The 21,850-nt window shown below is 30.8% G+C and overlaps 3 protein-coding genes and 1 long non-coding RNA gene across 4 annotated transcripts; 3 read left to right on the top strand and 1 right to left on the bottom strand.

Annotated features, from left to right (window-relative positions):
* Positions 1-188: 188 nt before the first annotated feature.
* Positions 189-2,481, top strand: LOC108462350 (uncharacterized). Its single transcript, XM_017762310.2, has one exon. It carries the CDS (start codon positions 312-314, stop codon positions 2,307-2,309), a length of 1,998 nt encoding a protein of 665 aa, XP_017617799.1. The 5' UTR covers positions 189-311; the 3' UTR covers positions 2,310-2,481.
* Positions 2,482-5,328: 2,847 nt separating this feature from the next.
* LOC108462352 (uncharacterized) lies at positions 5,329-7,763 on the top strand. The gene is made up of 2 exons (XM_053024715.1): positions 5,329-5,734; positions 6,938-7,763. Exons 1-2 carry the CDS (start codon positions 5,481-5,483, stop codon positions 7,485-7,487), a joined length of 804 nt encoding a protein of 267 aa, XP_052880675.1. The 5' UTR covers positions 5,329-5,480; the 3' UTR covers positions 7,488-7,763.
* Positions 7,764-15,467: 7,704 nt separating this feature from the next.
* LOC108462353 (protein ENHANCED DISEASE RESISTANCE 4-like) lies at positions 15,468-17,486 on the top strand. Its single transcript, XM_017762312.2, has one exon. The coding sequence runs from the start codon at positions 15,468-15,470 to the stop codon at positions 17,136-17,138; it is 1,671 nt and encodes a 556-aa protein (XP_017617801.2). The 3' UTR covers positions 17,139-17,486.
* Positions 17,487-18,218: 732 nt separating this feature from the next.
* On the bottom strand, positions 18,219-20,584 carry LOC128286509 (uncharacterized). Its single transcript, XR_008277091.1, has 2 exons — positions 20,213-20,584; positions 18,219-18,434 (listed from the first exon to the last, which is right to left on the bottom strand). It is a non-coding gene; the product is annotated as an uncharacterized LOC128286509 (long non-coding RNA).
* Positions 20,585-21,850: the final 1,266 nt, after the last annotated feature.

The following is a 21,850-nucleotide window of genomic DNA, read 5'->3' as shown; positions in this document are numbered from 1 at the left end:
TATTATCATATTTTTTACACACAAACAATATCAAAACACTTTCACTATCAATATACATTATCTAATCCACAAAGCAAAGAATAAAGGAATTTTTTTTGATAATTTACTTAGAATACACTCAAACCCATTGCATCCCATTCATAGTAATTATAAAGAAGAAATATATATAGGCAAAGCAAAGTACCATAGCAAGTTAAAAGAGATTCATACAAATAAAGATTTGGAATCTCTCCCTTCTAATTTTCTGCTTTCTTTTAGTTCTTCAATTTCAATTTCTTTTTCTCTACCACATCGAAAGAGAGAAAGGAGAAATGGAAGAGCTAAAGAACTATGGGCATCAACATCCACTGTTGATGTTAAATGAGGAGCAGTTGATTGGCAATGGCAATGGCAATGGAGTAGTTGATTGCTCAAGGTGTGGGGAGAACGTGTCAGCTCCATGTTTTAGCTGTGTGGAGTGCTGTGGGTTTTACCTCCACAAGACATGTGCCGAGGCACCTTTGGAGCTTAATCATCCTTTTCATCGTCACCATCCTCTCCTGCTTCTGCAGAATCCACCTTACACTTCTGACACAAGGTGCGTTTGCGATTTCTGTGATGAAACATGTGAGAAATTCATTTACCATTGCTCTTGTGGCTTGGACTTTCATATTAAATGTGCTTTGTTTACATTTAATATTGCTGAAAGAAATTTAAAAGAGCTTGAGCATGTTGCCCTTGAGGATCCATCGTTTTCCTCTAAAAACGATGGTGGAAACCTGGGTAAGTGCTTTGTGTGTTGGGAACCATTAGCAATTTATACATACTTCTCTCTTGATTGTGGGTTTAATTTGCATAAGAAGTGTGCTGAGCTTCCTCTCAAATTGAACCATTTGTGCCATCGCAAACATCCTCTTGTTCTGCAATTTAATAGTGAACGACTTTCTTGCAAGACATGCCAAGTAACCCAACGAAGAGGCTTTCTGTATAGTTGTTCACCTTGTAAGTTTGCTATTCACATTGAATGTGCATCACCGTTTCCGGACATTGAAGATAAAAGTCATCAACACCAATTCACCTTGTTTTGGAGACAAATTCCATTCACTTGTGATGCTTGTGGCACTGAAGGACATCATGTTGCCAATACATGTGATACATGCAGTATTATGGTCCATAAAAAATGCATTTCATTGCCACGCATTATCCAACACGCGTGGCATAACCATCGTGTTTTTCACACGTATTTCATTCACAAGGAATATTTTGAAAGTTTGAATTGCATATGGTGCCATGAAGTTGTCGATACAGAGCACGGTAGTTACTTCTGTGCAGATTGCAATGTTATATTCCATGTGAATTGTGCATTGAAAGAAGAGATGTGGTATTGCATAGTTTCAGAGGAAAATGAAGATGACAAATCTCTTGATATACCTGTTAACTCCATCACTGAGGTTCTTGAGAGGAATGATGCTGGAGAAGCCACAGTAATAGAATATTTCAAGCATAAGCACTACTTGATGCTAAGTGACAAAATCAGAGAGCATGGTGATAAATTTTGTGATGGGTGCTTATTATTGATCTCCGCTAAGTTCTACCATTGCTCGCGGTGTGATTTCTTTCTTCACAAATCTTGTGCTGAATTACCTAAGATGAGATTTGCTCCGAATCATATTTGTGAAGGAACGCAATTTTCTGGATTAAAACCCTTCATCCTTACTTCAGACTGCATGTTCAAATGTGAATCATGCTGGTGCATTTCTAATGGATTTTCTTATAAATGTAATGAATGTGGAAGTCACGTATGCCTTCGATGTATAACTCTCCAAGATGCTGTAAAAATTCCAGGGCATAAGCACTGTCTTCTTTTCGATTATGATTATAAGGGGCAGTGTAGTGCTTGTGGGGCGGATTTTGATGGCACATTTGGTTGTAAGGATTGTAATTTTCATTTATGCCTTGATTGTGTTTTGCAACCGACTAAAGTTAGACACAAATGCGATGAACATCTTCTTGCACTCACTTATGACAAGATTAATGATTATGCAAAATATCATTATTGTGACATTTGTGAGGAAAAAAGGGATCCAAAGCACTGGTTTTACTATTGCAAAACTTGTGACACTTCTGCTCACGTGGGTTGCATTCTTGGAAAATATCCATTCGTCAAACTCGGGAGCACCTACAATGAAGGAGACCATCCACACCCTCTCATTTTTGTCAAGAAATTTCCTTACTATCCTGAATGTGTTAAATGTGGTGAGCATTGTGAAGATCTTTCGCTTGAATGTGCAGAAATAGGATGCAAGTATATTGCTCATTGGGAATGCTAAAAATCAGGGATGCAGTGGTTGTTCTTAAGGAAAACAGTGTGTGGTTGTTCTTAAAGCTTGCTACTTTTCAATTGTGTGTTTAAATAATGTAATGTTTTCAGGATGAAAATTGTGAGATTTAAATTGACTGTATGTGTAAATACATGATAATAAAATTTATATGTATCGCTTATTTCTTCTTTTTCTTGCATGCTAACTAAAGTCAGTATGTTGGTTGTTTTTTGTCCTTGGATTCCATGAAAATTTATTATCCTTATATGCTAACAGTGGCGTAGCATGGTGGAAGCTATCAGTAAAATTTTAATTTAAGTTGTTTATAATTTATAAAATTTTAAATTAGTAATAATAATATTATAGTTTGATCTTTTAAAATGATAAAATTTGATTTAATTTTTTAAAAATTATAAATATATAAGTTATTAAAATAATAAAATTATATTTCTTTATAATAAAAATATAATTTAACTCCAGTTCCCCCAATTTTTTTTTCTTTTTGCTCCGCGATTGTAAGCCAGCTTCCATTTTTATATAAGTTGAATATAGTTGGATATGAAAATTTTGCTTAGTCTAAAACCTAAATTAGTCTATCAAATTTTCTTTTTGTGAAAATGTGTTGGTAGTCCCTTGACTTAGATAAAATTTGAAATTTAATCACCTTACTTTTTGATTTAAAAATCTTATTTCAACCTTTAATATTGTTAATAATTTCCATCAAAATCTTCCAATTTGGCATGTTGATTAGACTGTCATTATATAACATTTCATATGATTTATAAAAAAAAATTAACATGTTAAAATTGAAATTTTGACAAAAATTACAAAGAATAATAATTATTGGACTGGAATTTTAAATAGTAGAAGTAAGAAAATTGAAATTTAAACTTTTAAAGTATATGGATTAAATCTTAAATTTTGAATAAGTACATAAATTAATAGCATGTTTTAATTTTTAGAGGTATATCAAGTTGGGATTCAACATTTTAATTTCTTATTTGTCGATTTCATTTTGGGATTTAACATTGATATTGTGGAATGATATTTTTAAATGCACACTTATTTTCTTAATGCTTGCTATATTTATATTTGTTAATTTTATTTGGCTTTTCAATTGTGTGTAATGATTTTAGCGATTTGGGTTGCTTATTTGTGTAAATATATGATAATAAAATTAATATGGATGAGGAAGGATTGTATAAAACTTAGATTTCACTTCATCTCTATTTCTTTTCAATAGGATAATGATAAATCTGATTTTCCCTCCTCAGAAAATTCAAATCTAACTGAAAATGCTAAAAACCAGAATAAAAAATCTAATTTTTTCATTCTCGTATTAGAAAGGAATAGAGATGACATGAAATCATTGATTTATACAATCCATTTTCTGATATGAATTACTTATTTGTTCTTTAATTTAATAGGATCGTGTTTTCTTACAAAAAAAAAAAACATTTCAAGATAGGTGGGATGGATTTAATTCTTCAATTAGTCAAATCACTTTTTCGATTTAGAAAAAATTGCCCTGTAATTACCTAAATAACCATTTATATATAATATTAAATTAAAATATGTGATCATAAAAGTTTATTAAAATACTTTCCCTACCATCACTATTATTCTATTTTAATAAAAATATATAAAAACAATTAAAAATAGTGGTATATAGGGTCAAAGTTGGGTATAACTTTTATTTTTCAAGTCAGGTTCAAGATAAGTATTTTAATATTTAATTTTGAGTTGGATCAAAGTCGGATTGTATATCGGGTCGGGTGGGCAAAAAACCAATCCACTCCTCTCCATTAACATCTATACTTATATTTCAAATCTTAACTGTTGATTTCATTTCGGGATTCAATATTGATATTTTAATCTTTTCATAAACAATAACATTTATACTATTATTTAAGTATATGATTGAATTGGCATCATGAATTTAGACAGTATCACGAGTTAGTTCGGCACTAAGTCGATCAAGAAAAGTACAAAAAAAATAAAGTTTTAAACGATTAATAAATATTATTTAAGTGTTCTTTTTCATGCATTTATATAAAATTTATAAAAGACAATTTAAACTTAAGAATTAGACGCAAGGTGTCAAGTATCTTAAATCTTTATTTTATGACTTTATTTTTTACAAAAAATTGTTTATCACCCACATTGTGATCTATGTGGATCTCAATTTTTGGGTATATCCATTGGTTAATAAGCTTTCATGTCATTTATTATTATGGTTGATCGTCAAATTTTTAATGAGATAAAACTTATAAGAAATGATAATGAGATGTAATTTAATTGTCTTCAAAATTATTTTTTTACAAATAACCATTTTTTCAAACATTTTATGTTGCTACTAAATTAGAAAAGTACTAAAACTCAAAATTTAAATGATTAATAAATATTATTATAGAGTATTTTTATATTTTTACACATTCTTATAAAAGATATAAAACAACCATTGTTTTTGCATATTATTGAACATCTGAACATTGCAATGGACAAATATGAACCATGTTTTCAATTTTAATCAGACAATGTACTTCAGAATAGTGAATGCCGAGCTAGTCGGTTAGATTAAGAATTGATTGAAGATATATTCTTTCTTTAGATTATTAATTTTTATTATAAAGTTAATATTTTAAAAATGGGAAACAACTAATAAAGTAATCTAAAATCAATATTTTATTAGTACAATAAAATTTTATTCTAATCACCATAATAAATTAAATAGGTTTTAATTTCCAATTAGATAAATGATTTAATTCAATTTTTTAGAATAATTTGATTATTCTATATCATTCTTAATTGATTCGTAAGGTTTAAAAATACCTTTCGTCATATTATTTTATTCTTCACACACAAACAATACCAAAACACTTTCGCCATCAATATTTATTATCTAATCCACAAAGCAAAGAATAAAGGAAAAAAATTCTCAAAATTTATTATCTAATACACTCAAACCCATTGCTTTCCATTCATATAGTAATTATAAATAAAGAAGAACATATATAGGTATAGGCAACCTACCATTGAAGCAAAGTACCATAGCAAGTTTAAACAGACTCCTACAAATAAATATTTGGAATCTCTCCTTTCTAATTTTTTGCTTTCTTTGAGTTATTCAATTTCATTTTTTTTGTCTACCACATCGAAAGAGACTGAGAGGTAGGAGAAATGGAAGAGCTAAAGAACTATGGGCATCAACATCCACTGTTGATGTTAAATGAGGAGCAGTTGATTGGCAATGGCAATGGAGTAGTTGATTGCTCAAGGTGTGGGGAGAAGGTTTCAGCTCCATGTTTTAGCTGTGTGGAGTGCTGTGGGTTTTACCTCCACAAGACATGTGCCGAGGCACCTTTGGAGCTTAATCATCCTTTTCATCGCCACCATCCTCTCGTGCTTCTGCAGAATCAACCTTACACTTCTGGGTGCGTTTGCGATTTCTGTAATGAAACATGTGAGAAATTCATTTACCATTGCTCTTGTGGCTTGGACTTTCATATTAAATGTGCTTTGTTTACATTTAATATTGCTGAAAGAAATTTGAAAGAGCTTGAGCATGTTGCCCTTGAGGATCCATCGTTTTCCTCTAAAAACGATGGTGGAAACCTGGGTAAGTGCTTTGTGTGTTGGGAACCATTAGCAATTTATACATACTTCTCTCTTGATTGTGGGTTTAATTTGCATAAGAAATGTGCTGAGCTTCCTCCTAAAATGGGTCATGTGTGCCATCGCAAACATCCTCTTCTTCTGCAATTTAATAGTGAACGGCTTTCTTGCAAGATATGCCAAGTAACTCCAGAGAGAGGATTTGTGTATGGTTGCTCAACTTGTAATTTGGCTATTCACATTGATTGTTTATCGCCATTACCAGTTATTGAAGATAAAAGTCATCAACACCCATTCACCTTGTTTTGGAGACAAATTCCATTCATTTGTGATGCTTGTGGCACTGAAGGACATCATGTTGCCTATGCATGTTGTACATGCAGTATTATGGTCCATAAAAAATGCATTTCATTGCCACGCATTATCCACCACGTGTTCCATTACCATCGTGTTTTTCACACGTATTTCATTCACAAGGAATATACTGAAAGTTTGAATTGCATGTGGTGCCATGAAGTTGTCGATACAGAGCATGGTAGTTACTTCTGTGCAGATTGTAATGTTATATTCCATGTGAATTGTGCATTAAAAGAAAAAGGGTGGTATTGCATAGTATCACAGGAAAATGAAGATGAAAAGTCTCTTGATATACCTGTTAACTCCATTACTAAGGTTCTTGAGACGAATGATGCTGGAGAAGCCACACTAATAGAACATTGCAAGCATAAGCACTACTTGATGTTAAGTGACAAAATCAGCGAGCATGGTGATAAATGTTGTGATGGGTGCTTGTTATTGATCTCCGCTAAGTTCTACCATTGCTTGCGGTGTGATTTCTTTCTTCATAAATCTTGTGCTGAATTATCTAAGATGGAGCTTATTTTGGATCATCGTTGTGATGAAGAGCCTTTTTCTGGATTAAAACCCTTCATCCTTACTTCAGATTGCATGTTCGAATGTGATCTATGCAGCTACCTTTCTAATGGATTTTCTTATAAATGTAATGAATGTGGAATTCACAGGTGCGTTCGATGTGTGACTCTCCAATATGATGTAAAAATTCCAGGGCATAAACACCCTCTTCTTTTCTATTTTGATAATGAGGAGCAGTGTAATGGTTGTGGGACGGATATCAATAGCGCATATCGTTGTAAGGATTGTAACTTTGGTTTATGCCTTCAATGTGTTCTACGACCAACTAGAGTCGGACACAATTGCGATGATCATTCTCTTAAACTCACTTATCACAAGATTAATGATTATGAAAAATATCATTATTGTGACATTTGTGAGGAAAAAAGGGATCTAAAGTACTGGTTTTACCATTGCGAAACTTGTGACACTTCTGCTCACGTGAATTGCGTTCTTGGAGAATATCCATTGATCAAACTAGGCAGCACCTACAATGAAGGAGACCATCCACACCCTCTCACTTTTGCCAAGAAATTTCCTTACTACCCTAAATGTGGTGAATGTGGTGAGCCTTGTGAAGATCTTTCTCTTGAATGTGCAGAACCAGGATGCAACTATATTGCTCATTGGAAATGCAAAAAACCAGCAATGCTGTGGTAGTTGCTGAAAATTGCGGCTTCAGTTTCACAAAAAAGTAATGTGTGGTTGTTGTTAATGGTTGTTACTTTTATTTGGCTTTTCAATTGTGTGTTTAAACAATGTAATATTTTTAGGTTGAAAATTGTGAGGTTTGAACTGTAAATATATGATAATAAAATCTATATGATTTGCTTACTAGTCTGTTAATTATTTTTGTCCTTAGATTCCAAGAAAAATTATTATCCTTATATGCTACCTTCCATATTTATACAAGTTGAATATAGTTGGATATGAAAATTTTGCTTAGTCTAAAACCTAAATTACTCTATCAATTTCTTTTGTGAAAATATGTTGTTAGTCCTTTGACTTAGATAAAATTTGAAATTTAGTCCTCTTACTTTTCTGATTTAAAAATCTCATTCCAATCATTCCAATCTTTAACATTGTTAATAATTTCCATCAAAATCTTCCAATTTGGCATGTTGATTAGATTGCCATCATATAACATTTCATATGATGTTAAGTTGAATTTTTGACAAAAAATTACAAAAATAATAATTGGACTAGAATTTTTAAATCGTAGAAGTAGGATAATTGAAATTTTAACTTTTAAAGTATATGGATTAAATCTTAAATTCTGATTTATCATTTTCAGATTAAAAAGGATATAGATGATGTGGAATCACAATTTCATACAATTCTTTCTCCGATTTAAAAAATTTGTCCCGTAATTACCAAAATAACCATTTATATATAATATTAGATTATAATATATGATAATAAAATTTATAAAAATATTTTCTATTTTAATAAAAATATATAAAACAATTAAAAGTAGTGGTATATCGATCGAAATTGGTTATAACTTTGTTTTTTCGAGTCAAGTTCAAGATAAGTAAATTAATATTTATTTTGAGTTGGATCAAAGTCGGATTATGTTAGAGCTGTATCGGGTCGGGTGGACAAAAAACCATTCTGCCCCACTCCATTACCATCTCTACTTATATTTCAAATCTTAACTGTTGATTTCATTTTGGGATTCAACATTGATATTTTGATCTTTTCATAAACAATAACGTTTATAATGTTATTTAAGTGTATGATTGAATTGGCGTCATGAATTTAGACAGTATCATGACATTAGCTCGACACTAACTAGATCAAGAAAAGTATTAAAAAACCAAGTTTTAATGATTAATAAATATTATTATAGAGTGTTTTTTTTTTTTTTCATGCATTTATTTAAAATTTATAAAAGACAATTTAAACTTAAGAAAAATATGTAACAGCCCTAACCAATGTCTGTCACCGGATTGGAGTCACGGAGTATTACGATAACATTTCAAACATTTAACACTACTTAAAAATAATTATTCAGTATAATTATAACTAATTAAATCACAATAAACATACACTTACGAGCCTTAAATTGAGTTTACAGGGCCCTAAAAATAAATTGGAAACATTTTGAGGTCAATTTGAAACAAAATGGAAAAGCTAGGAAAAAGATGAAAATTTTGAAAACAAAGGACACATGGCCTTGTGTCACAGTCCAGACCGTGTGGTCATTCGAAGTCAAGACACATGACCGTGTCCTAGCTAGTGTGTCCGCCCGTGTGTATATTCGAATTAAGGTCATACGGCCGTGTGCCTGCCCGTATGTGCATTTGATGGTGGGTCACACGACCATGTTGCTGGCTGTGTCTTAGACTGTGTGTGCCCTGCACCTAAAATCATTAAAACACAGGCCCGTGTGGGTAGACTGTGTATAGCCCGTGTCCCTAGTCATGTGCACCAATTTTTGCTTCCAAAACAAAGCAATTTTCACACCTGTCTTGGCTACCAAACCAAGCCTATAACCACTCTAAAAATGTCATCAAATATACCTCAAAACAAGTCAAAATATGTCAATTTCATACAATCTAAGAGCCTAACCAATATAGCCCTCATTGACACCACATTTCAAACATTAGCATTCAACCTTTATCAAATCATACATTCATCTTGCTCCACAATTAGGAATCATAAATTTCAAATGCCATATCCTACATATTTCAACTCAACAAATTGACCTAAATCATTTACTTCCAAAAGAGCCAAATTCCATACAACTTAAAATATCAACCATATTCAATATCTACCATACAAAACATACATACACAAATACATACATCTAACATCAAACTTCAACCCAACAAAATAACACTAAGAATTTGAATTTCTCAACAATGACAATTTTCACAAATATCATTAACTCTCAAATTTTCAACATAGATAAATTTATATCATTCGTCATTCATCATACAAGTTATTCAGTACAGGAGAACAATTACTCAAGTTGGATTCTCACCCTGAACATATCACTTTAACCATTCTATCCTATCAACGAAATTACATAAAACTAAAAAAATACAGACAAAAGGAAGCTTCCTCCTCTATAGCCCTTGCCACTCAACTGCGAAACCCCCACTGCCAAGTGACTTGCCTTTACAAATGGATCAAAATGGCAAACTTTGTTTTCCCACCATTGCCAATTGGGTAAGGTCCCATTGACATGAAACAAAAAAGGTTCAACAAAAAACAGAACACCTTCAAGTTCCGCCCTCGATAGCGCTTTCCCTGCTTCATGAAGGTCATAACTTAGCGGTGTTGTGCACACTATATAATGGATGATAACTCATGGAATTGGGACCTACTTCGCAATCATTTGATGGTGACTTCACTGTTAAGAGTGCATATAACGAACTAAGGAAGATCTCTTGGAAGCAACATTATCCTTTATGGTTGCTTGCATGAGGGACCACAAAGAATCCGAATGTTCTTATGCCTCGCTTTGAAAAAATGTCTCCTTACTAATGCTGCACGGTTTCGAAAAATTCGATGCTTGCTTGATCGGGAGTGAGCTGTGCAGATACGCCATGTATATTGCAAGATGTATATTGCAAGACCCATGGACACTTCTAATTAATGTATCAGTTCGAAATAAGAGGTTGGATCGATTGATCTATGAATCGATATAAATTTATGGTTGAATATATATTTATATATTTATGGGTTTTTTTAGTAGTTTGTACAATTGAAGTGGACAAATTGTTCCAAGTGAAAATTTCTAATCAAGTTAGTATCATGAACTAATAGACTTAAAACATCAAACCTACTACTGATGAAATTTAAATCTAAAATATCACGATTTTCAAAAAACTTTTATCATTTAAAACTCCATAATCTTGATTTTGATTACGATCATGCTTTTTTGTGAACCTCTATGAATAAATTATAATATGCACAAAAGAGAGGTTGAATCCAATTAAAATTTTATTTATGAATAAATTTCAAAATTATATATGAACTATGATTTAATGTGCAATTATATACATGAAATTTTAATTTGATCTAATTCTTGTAAATTATTAACATGATTATTGATATAATATCATTTTATGTTTATATCTTGCATACATAAATAATTATATTTATCCAATATAAAATGAAATATGTAGTTATTTCTTTAAATGTGTATGGTTAAATCAAAATTAAAATTTTAAATATACATTCGAACCACAATTAGTGTTACACATGCATCATTGCGCCAAAATAAAGTTCATGTATACAATTACATATTGAATCAAAGTTCATGTATAATTTTAAAATTTATCTCACTTACTTCCCATTTTGACATAGTCAACTAGGCATGTATCATTTTATAATTGCATACTTTAATTTTCAAAACTTCATAGGTTAGCATCAAATTTATTGTGTTTGTTTCGTGAGCTCCTTGTATTATAGGGACTGAACCAAATTAAAAATTTCTCTTATTTAATTCTTTTTAATAGTACATGGACTAAATCAATTCATTTAATAATATAGAGATTAATTCAAACAAATCTTTATAATAAAGGGCTGATTTGGAAATTTCCACCAAATTGTTTGGAATATTAAGCGCTTTGAAAATCAAATTTCAATTTTTAATTATAAAAGAAAGTGATTGTTGGAGGAACAATTTTTTCTTAATATTGTCGGCTGCAAAAGTTGAATAATTTATGACTATGAATAGACTTTCGAGTATAATATAATTAACTTTTATTTATAATTTGTTTCAAAATTTTAAATTAAAGAAAAATATTTGCTTAAAATGTTGGAATTTATATCTTTCTAATTGTTGCTTTAGTCTCTCAAATTTTAAAAATATTAAATTAATATATGGTAAAATTATAGTTTGGCCTCATAAAAATATTAGAATTTCAATTTAGTCCTTTTGAAAATTGTCAATATATAAACCAATACAAGGATGAAATTACATTTTCTTATTTTTGTTAATACATGACACATGTCGAAATATGATTGGTTGATTTTTATTTTTTAAAAATAAAAATCTATAATATTATAAAAGTCTAAACAAGTACAATGATTTTTTTTTCAAAAGGGATAAATTTATTTAATTGAAAAAATGGAGAATAACCTAAGAGATATTTTTAAAAGAAACAGACAAGTGGTAGGATGTAATAGTAAGGTAAATTGTAGTCTCAAGGGGAGAATTTAAGTTCGAAATTTGGAGACGACATTATTTAAGAGGGGTAGCCATTAACTTTAAGCATGGACCGTAAAATGGATATAAAAAAAATTGTTATTTCAAAATTTTTAAATAGAAGAATCTAAAATAATCATATTTTTAAATTTATATAAAATTTTAAATGCTAATAATGTGGTTTTTAGTGTGTACATATATTATTTTAAGACAAGACATGTTTTAATTGTTTTTCATATATTTTAATCATATCTCAAATAATCTCTCATATGTTTCATAATTTATTGTGATTATTTAATTTTAAATTTAAATTATGTGTTACATGATGGTGGAATTTGGTGGGGGAATGGATTTCCAACGGTAACAAATGAATTTAATAGGTGGTGGAATTGGTTAGATTATCGGTTCAATCAATTTTTTCGCTGGTTTAATTAGTTTGTATCGATTTCTACTCTAATAAATTTAAAGTCATTTTTTGATCGGGTACTTTAGTTGGTCAGGTCCGATTCAAATCCTATAAAAGGTAAAAGTAGCTAGATTGCATTTTATATTATTTGTACCTTAGATTAAAAAGCAAAGTAACCCTTCTATTAAACTTTGTATCTATTTTTACTGTTAAAACTTAGTATTTGTACGTCAGCATGAGGTATACCACGCGTTACTTTGTGGTTATTCTGTCAACTATATTGGTTTTTAACAGAAATGATCAATTTATTTTTTGATAATATATATTTTCAATTTCATGAATGGATAAAGTTTAAATTTTCTCAAAAATCCTTAATTTATATTTAATAATAAATAAAATATATTATTTTTAAAAGCTGCAGTACAACTATGAGTGCATAACATAATAATTCAAGAAAATAATATAAATATAACGTGGAACATGAATTGAGTATGATAGGAAAAATATATTTTATTAATTACATTTTTAAGAAAATTTGAAATTTTATACTTTCTAAAAAAGTTTTCCATGAAAGAAAATAAAGAAAATGTTGAAAGAGACTCTAACAATTTAAATGTTTTTGTTGTTAATTAAAATGATATTTTTAAATATTATGATTAATTATTTAATAAAATTGTTAATATTAAAAAGTTATTATAATATATAAATATTTTATTTTATTTAATAAAAGTAATTTCATAAATTCTAAATCAAATGTGTTACTGTAATTTTCTAGATTTTAATCAATATTTTATGATGTATACTAAATGATGTAAAATAATTCTCTTGATAATCGCATTCCACAAAGCATAACATTCAAAAACACTAAGCACCAATTATTTTTTTAAATTATTGTTCTGTAGGGATAAAAGTATCATAAAATTTTTATATTAAGAGTAAGATTGTATTTTATTTCATTTATAAAATGTGAAAAATATAAAATTAAAATTAAAATTGACTCTTAAAACGGCAATTCGTTTATACATTTAACGTGAGAGCGCAACGCAAGCCGCAAATTTCGAAAAGTATTCATAAACAAAAAAGGAATAGTACCACCAAAAAAAAAGGGAAAAATAATGCAATAATAAATTTGGTCGGTCAATTTGACCTGACTTCAAATTTTCAATTTATTTAATTATAAAAAATTAATAATTCAAATATATTTAAGTCAAATTCGAATTCACATAAAATAAAAATAATTCAAATTTAAAACGATTAAAATTTGAACTTCATGTGATTGTCTGATGATCAAAAGTGTTCACCGTTTTAGGTGTAGTCTGGGTTCGAGTCGCGATAATTATATTTGTTGTTCAAGCTTTACCTTATTATTGTAATTTAGAAAAACTAATAAAGTTTAAATTATTTTAAATTCATAATGAGTTGATTCGAAAAATCCATGCTTCAAAAAAAAAAAAAAACTAATGATCACTAAATTATTCAAAAATTTTCATTTAAGTCACTGAGCTATTAAAATTGATGTTGTATGGTATTTTCCGTTCGCACTGCTTGCACCAATCGAAAATTCTCATTTCTCTTCTCTTCTCTTCTACAATTCATTTTTTTCAATGAAAAAATTTTGAACATCACGAACTTGTAAACCAAAATCCAAATAATTTTCTTCTCCGATCTCTAATATGGACCGTCAGATTAGCTTTGATCTAAGGTAAGGTATGTTCTACTTATCGTTGGGTATTGATCCACCTATTGATCGTCAAATAGTTACTTAGAGTTCGCTATCTGAATTAAAAAAAAAAACCTTAACAGCCTAATGACTTAAATTAAAAAAACTTTCGAAGAGTTAAGTAACTTAAATGAAAGCTTCTGAATAGTTTAATGACTATTTTGTAACTTTTTAAAAGTGAATGGCCAAAAAGATAAATTTACTGATAGTTTAATGACTTTTGTTGCAATTTACCAAAAATTTAGTCACGCGTTATTAATTAAACGGGAGTGATTTCTTGTCTTTCAAATATAATAAAGACAAGAGGGGTATGAAAAGTAGCCACGTATAAAGACAAAACCAACACCACAACACACGTTCAGTGTCACTTTCCCTCCCATCTTCTTTGTTCAGACCAGTGGAAAAAACCAGACACAACCATAAATGGTTCTCTAACCCTCAATCTAAAAACCTTTGCCGTAAACAGCAAGAAATTATGACCCAAACACCAAATACCTTTAACTTTCCCTTTTCCTTCCATGTAAAACTAAAGACCTCAAAGACCACCTCCATACGTACAGATAGACAGACATACACACACTGTTTCCATTTCCCTACTCATTTCCTTCCCTCCTTCTTCCTTTAATGTCTTCAAACTAACACTCTTTCAACCCATTTTGGCTTAGCCCTTTTCATCTGAATCTAAAGGTTATTATTGTTGACTCTCTCAATCTCCATCTTTTTACCTCTTTCCATGATTTTTTTTTTCTAGCTGCTGTTATATGAGCATTATACTATGCATGTTAGAATTGATGGGTGTTTTGTTTTGTTTTGTTTTTCCTTTTTGGGTAATCATTAAAGTCATGGATCCATGATTTTATTTCCATTTGTTCTTCTCGCTCATTTGTATGGCAATTGCAACTAAAACCCTTTGAGAAATGACTTTGAATATGTTCCATTATATTCTTCATCTGGTCGGCATACATGTTATGTTTTATTGTTTTCTTCTGTTTGCAGACTGTGGGAGATTATTGTTTATTGCAAAAGCACAGTTGATTGTTGCAGAAGTAATAGTTATCTGGAGCAATATGGCTAGAGGAACAGCTCCTAGAGTTCGATTAGTTAAATGTCCAAAATGTCGGTTGCTTCTTCCTGAAGTCGAAGATGTTCCCGTATATAAGTGCGGAGGATGCGATACGATTCTTGTAGGTAAGTATCTTTCGGAATATGGAACTCACAAATGCTCGTATTTGAATCTCAAACTTGGACCCGTGCTCTCGAGGTTCAGCTTTAGCTTTGATGTTTATCACTTACGCAGAATGGTTAAACATTAATGAGAGGCTTATATAGCTAGACTATCTTTCATGGATAATGGAAGATTACCTTCCTGATTTTGCTCCTTATTTTGGTTTCTTCGTGTTTGCAGCCAAAAATCGAAAAGCTATTGTTGAAAACACGTCCCTCTTGCAAGAAACACCAGCTGCTGGTTCGGATATATTGGTTCAAGTGTCTGAAGATGGAGAATCTAGCAGCTCGTCTCCTCAAGAGGTTCACTTGAGTCGTGAAGTTGGCTCTCGAAGTGGGAAACTTGATGAGAACTTATCCACTGGAGGGCATTATAATGATCAAAATAAGTCCGGTGATACCGATTATAAACGTGAAAAGCTCGATGAAAATGGATCGAATGAAGGGCTGCAAAATGGAAGCAGGCGGTTGAAGTTGGAACCTTCGGAACATTGCAAAGTTTCTATTGAAGCAGAGGAAAACAACAAGACATTGCGGTTAGAAGGTGCATATTTGGAATTGAAGACTACTAACGAGATCGCTTCCAACATCCGAGGATCGAGCTTTGACGACCCGTGTGCTGCACGAGAAGCAGCAGGGGAAGTCACTTCATCAGATAATTTTTTCTCTTCTCCTAATGAACATATGGAGCAACCTTGGAGTAGTGAACATCGAGGTTTTGACCATGTAAGGTCTATAGATTCTCTCGGATCCCTGGATTATTTCAGCCCTAGTTCGGAGCTCAGTGATCCAGATCTGGAATCCACTGCCACAAGAACCTCTCATGCTTATGATGGTAGTATGTCTTCATATGATGGAATGGATGATCAATTCCTTGTTCCAGTAGAAACGCTAAAAAGGGATAAAATGCTTGCCAATGGCTTGATGACTTGTAATGCAAGAAACCGCTCGTTAAATTTATCCGCTAAGAAGCGTTATGGCACTACGAAATCCAGCAAATGTCATCGAGATGAAGCCTTAGATCCTGCAATGCATCAGCGTCTTCCCAGAAGCCAGACCAAACTAGTGAGAGATGAATATCGGTCTCGAATACCTTTCTCTCAAAGGGCTTACGAAAGCGCTGGTCCTTCACACGATGAGTTCCACGAGTACCGTGAACACGAGAACATGAAATTGTTACGAATGGTGCACGAGCTGCAGGATCAAATTAGCAAAACATGCAATCTGAACGGAAGAATATCTCGAGGAAGGGCTTCCATCGATATACCTTGTAGGCAAAAGCATTTTCCTACATATTACTATCCTGAGGAAGAAAATTTTTATCCTCGACCATGGCCAAGATCAGAACAGTTGCCTCCTCCGATGTTTAGACATAACCGGGGATTTTATAGACATCACTCCGGTCTTAGTTGTTATAATTGCAACAACTATTACCCCTCTAGTCCCCAAAGATATTTCGAGTCCGATTTTTCTCGTTGGAGCCACAAATTTATATCCGGTGATCACAAGTCGAAGAGGTACCCGAAGGAGAAACATAATTCAGTTAAGCGACAATGTCGGGCCATGGCCGGCGGAGCACCTTTCGTAACATGTTATCATTGCTTCAAACCATTGGAGTTACCTACTGATTTTCAACTTTCCGAAAAGAGGTTCCATCAGCTAAGATGTGGTGCTTGTTTAAAGGTACTTACGTTTTCTCTTCGAAACGGGATTCATATCATTCCTTACGAACCAGTCGGTAGCAGGAACGTCGACCAAGTGAAGTCGAGGCCTGCAGTGATGCGGCCAGCATGTTGAAAACCGTAGTCATTCAAGAACAGATTTGTGCTTCAAAACAACCAGTTTGGGTTGCTTCTGTAATGAAAATGTCAAATCAAGACATTGATAGATAGATAGATAGATACAAACATGAAGACAAAAAATGAACCCTTGTTTGTTTCTATTGTTAGAAACAGGTTTTTGGGTTACACTGGGATTGGATGATTCCTCACAAACAGCACTTGCATAATGGTTTTGACCATGTTGAAGACGAGTTTTGGTCTTTTGCTACCCTTTTTAAGGTTTCTAAATGTTGCTTTTGTTTCATTTGCCTTTTATTGGTTTTGTGTTACCTTTTCTACTAACTATTCTTTATTGAAATAATAAGTAGTTAAAGCTCTTAAGGTTTATATGTTTTTAATGGAAATGTTAAGTAAATGGTTAAATATCTAACCATGATTAACTCTCCATTATAAGCCAGTGACATGTAAAATAAATATTAAAATAAATATTATTTTATTAACACGAAGTACACGTGAAATATCATGTCAACCGTCATGTCAATATGATTAAAAAATAAATATTTTTATCAATATTTTCGTTAAAAAAATAATTTATCTCCTTTTAAAAGATTGAATATTAAATTTAATTAATAAATAAAAAATTAACATTAACATTAAAAACTAAATTAATATTGTTTATATATCATCTTCCATTGGATTCGAACCACTTTCAAAGTTTGTGTTCTTGCTCCGTAGTTTATTTTGGGTTGCAACAAGTGACAACAACTAGGAATCACATCAGGATTCAGATGTATATGAATATTTTAATTATGCAATTAATGAATATATAATTTTTTTTACGAATAATAGATATCTGAATTTGATAATTTATTTTAATTTAATCTCTGAATTTTCTTCTGATCAATGATAATTTTTCCCAACTTTAGCTAATGTGATGATGTGACATTCTGATATTATACCGACATAAAAATTAAATGATGCCACGAAATAATCTCAAAGTGATAAAGTCATCGCAGAAACTATAATTAAAAAAGTTACCAAATTTAGGAACTAATGAAAACCAATAATAAAAATTGTAATCTTTCAAACGTACTCATTTTCAAGGAACTGATGCCAAAAGAGACCACATTCTCATATCAATAAACCACAAAGTTATACTACATTATTATCATCATTCAAGTTTCACTCTTTTCATCATTCTGTCATAGACAATATAAACAAAATCTCAAAGCGTTCTAAGAATTTACATAGACATTCACCTCTATTCCGACTCTGGTTTCTCCAAAAAGGTCCTCTTCAACCAATCAAATGGCTGGCAAAAGGAAAAATAGAAAAAAGTAAATACCAAATACATTAGCTAATCATTCAAAAATTAATCAACAACTGTAATCTCTAATGAAAAGACTCCATCAATCATGGAAAACAGTTATCAGTATTTAATCAAAACCTTATCAACAAATTAAAAATAGAGGTAATATAATTTTTAGTGTCTAAACTTGGCAATTAAGTCTACTTTAGTATTTGGATTTCATAAATAGATTTATTTTGATCCTTAAACTTGAAAATCATAAAAGTTTGATGAAGTGACACTCTCACAACTTTAGAGTGTCACATGCAATGTTCTAATAATCGAACTATTGGTTGAACTGGTCAAACTAATAGTTCTCGATTCAATCACTTTGATCGATTCAATTGCTATACCAACAATAATTGAATAAATAATTAAAAATTCATAAAGTGTTTTCAAAAAAATTATTAAACCGGTTCAACCTGATAAACTACGGGTTTTTGTCTCAGTTTTTTATTTTTACAAATTTGAGAAGTTTTCAATTCAATTGATTCAATTTCTTTGTTTAGACTAATATACCGATTGGTTCTCAATCCAATCGATCCAACCAACCATCCAGCCATGTTTCAAGAATACTGATCACATCATCAAATCTTAACAGAACCCAAGTTTAAGGACCAAAATGAATCAAATCTTAACAGAACCCAAGTTTAAGGACCAAAATGAATCTAGTTGACAAGTTTAGGGCCCAAAAATCATATTATTCCTAAAAAAACAACTGTAAGAATCCATTTATTGATAAACAAAAGCTGTTCAGCTTCTAAAGATGTTAAATCATTCTGAATCAAAACATGACCATAATAAACTGCAATAACACCCTAATCAAAAATCATATCCACATTCAAAGCTTCACAAGTTCCTGCCAATGTTTTAAATACTCCAAAAATACAAAGGTGATTTTATTTTCTTATCATTTGATTCAGAGGCGGCGCCAGGTCCTGACAGGGGCCTGCCTCTAAAATGTAAAATTTTACTTCTGGTCCTTTTAAGTTTTACAAAATTTTAATTTAGTAAATGGTAAAATTATATTTAGTCCCAAAAAATGATAAAATTTTAAATTAATATTTGAAATTTTATAAAGATATAAACTATTAACATTGTGAAATTGCATTTAAGCTATTATAAAAGTATAAAACTTAATTCCGACCACCTTTAAAAAAAAAATTCTGGTTTTGCCCCTAATTGATTAAATGTTATCCCACATGAAAGCCCATATTTTGGAACCATTTCCGAGCACCAACTCTTTCATGCAAGTTTTTGAGTCTCTATGTTCCGCAGGAAAATGCAAATTTTCTTATTAATAAGGTATAATTATGGTTTTAGTGTCCTAATTATGCTGAAAATTAAGATTCAATCTCTCTACTTTCACATGATCACTTTGACGGCTATCAGTACGGAGCTACAAATAACATCATAGAGAGGGATAAAATTCTACCAAAATAGAGCACTAAAATTTAAATTTCAACATAATAGAGGGACTAAAACCAGAATTAAACAATTTATATATCGGCATAGCCATAATAATGATTTGAACCCTACATTCAAAGATGATACTAGTCTTAAAAAATTAAAGGTTAATAGGCCAAAAACTAAATAACATATCATTAACATCAACAGTTCAATCACATCAATTGAATCAAAGATCTATTCCAAGGCAGAATTTTTAAATTAACAAATCAAAAAGATTTTCATATGGATCTAATAGTAATAAAATAATAACCGTTCAAAAGAAAGAAATTTACCTGTATGAGCCAAAGAGCAGTGGTGGTGGCAGCGACGCCCCACGCGGCGGCGGCCTGGATGTCAATAGGGTGTGGACGGAGCCTAGGCTTGAGAAACTTGAACATGGAACCTTCCCCTGCCATTTCTTTGATCCCTTTCAATCCGATTTCGAAACCCTAACCTTTTTAAAGAACAAATTGTGACAGAATTCTCGTACTTTCGATTCTTTTGCTATCTAAAAAGTGGAATGTTCTTGATTGATTTAATGCGCCATTTCAATGTTTTTTTATTTTCTCTTTCTATATATAAGCAATTGTTTGGAACCTTCCGATTGTTTTCTCACTTCTCATCCACGGTCGATATTAGCTCTCCTCACCTCTTCAATCATTTTTTCGGGTTCAATTCTGAATTTTGCCCCTCTACTTTATAAAAGTTGAAATGTTACTCCATTTACTTTTAATTTATCAAAATTTAGTCCTTGTAATTGTTGAGTAAATACATGAAGTTGAATTGTTGAGTTTCGTTAACTTATTGCATATAAATTGTTGAACTATTAATTCTCTAATCAATGATTTAATAATAAGGTTTAACAATATTACTTAATTGAAATAACTATTCAAAATTTATAAAGTATAAGGATCAAATTATAAAAATTTAAAATAGAAGACTTATTTTTGAAAAATAGAAGGATGGAATTTATTATTATACACTTTTCCGCATCAAATCTATATTTCTGATTTTATTTTTAAAATTTTAAATTAATATTGATATATTTTATATTAAATTTAAATAAAACGGGTCATTTGGACGGCTCGAACTTCATTGGTCTTGGAATTTTCTTAGAATTGGATATTAGTCCAACCTATGAATACCTTTTCTTGAATTGAACTAAATACAAATTTTTATTTAATTTATAATTAAATTTAATCTTTTACAAGGTAAAATAATAATATAAGATTTTTATTTATTTATTTGAAATTTTTATATTTTTAAAAACATTTATAAAAAATTTAAAACTTTACTAAATAATATAAAACGAAATATAAAACAAATCTCATTTTGTCAAAAAGAAAAAACTCAAAACCCAAAATCATATAAAAGTTATTATAAACCGTTTAAAATTTTATAAAACTGATTAAACCTACCTCAACTCTAACATTTTCGTGGTTAGCAATTTTTTTTTATCATAATTAGGGTATCCATCGCCGACAATAAGGATAATTCCTTTATCATAAATCTTTTCAGAAGAGATAAATAGCTGATTATGAAATGTGTTTTATTCTCATGAAGAAATATAATTCCGATCACATAATTAAACAATAAGGTGAATAATCATCGCACCATACCTTGTGGTTAATAAGCAGAGATCACACCATAGCACTGTTGACATGTTGTGCAATGTATAATGGATATAGTGTTAGGTGTATTGGGTAAAAGAGATTCATTTTAAGCCCATTTGTCCAGTACCCACGTAAAAGCGAAAGGCCCCAATGTATATAGGCTTAAATTAAATATTAAATTATATTAAAAATAAATTAAATATTAAATATTATTTTTAAATGATTCTTACAATTATATAGTATTTGTGCTTTTCTGATAATTGGGATGGGGCATAAAATTGCTCGGTGTTTGAATTCAAGTTCTCATGTCTTGCAATA

This window comes from Gossypium arboreum, chromosome 13 (genome assembly GCF_025698485.1).
Source record: "Gossypium arboreum isolate Shixiya-1 chromosome 13, ASM2569848v2, whole genome shotgun sequence".
Classification (NCBI taxonomy): domain Eukaryota; kingdom Viridiplantae; phylum Streptophyta; class Magnoliopsida; order Malvales; family Malvaceae; genus Gossypium; species Gossypium arboreum.
This window is presented reverse-complemented; position numbering and strand designations above follow the sequence as displayed.

Coding starts and splice junctions, on each gene's coding strand:
- LOC108462350 (XM_017762310.2), top strand. CDS start 312: ATGGAAGAGCTAAAGAACTATGGGCATCAACATCCACTGTTGATGTTA.
- LOC108462352 (XM_053024715.1), top strand. CDS start 5,481: ATGGAAGAGCTAAAGAACTATGGGCATCAACATCCACTGTTGATGTTA. Junction 5,735..6,937: donor AATCAACCTTACACTTCTGG/GTGCGTTTGCGA, acceptor TGGAATTCACAG/GTGCGTTCGATGTGTGACTC.
- LOC108462353 (XM_017762312.2), top strand. CDS start 15,468: ATGGAAGATTACCTTCCTGATTTTGCTCCTTATTTTGGTTTCTTCGTG.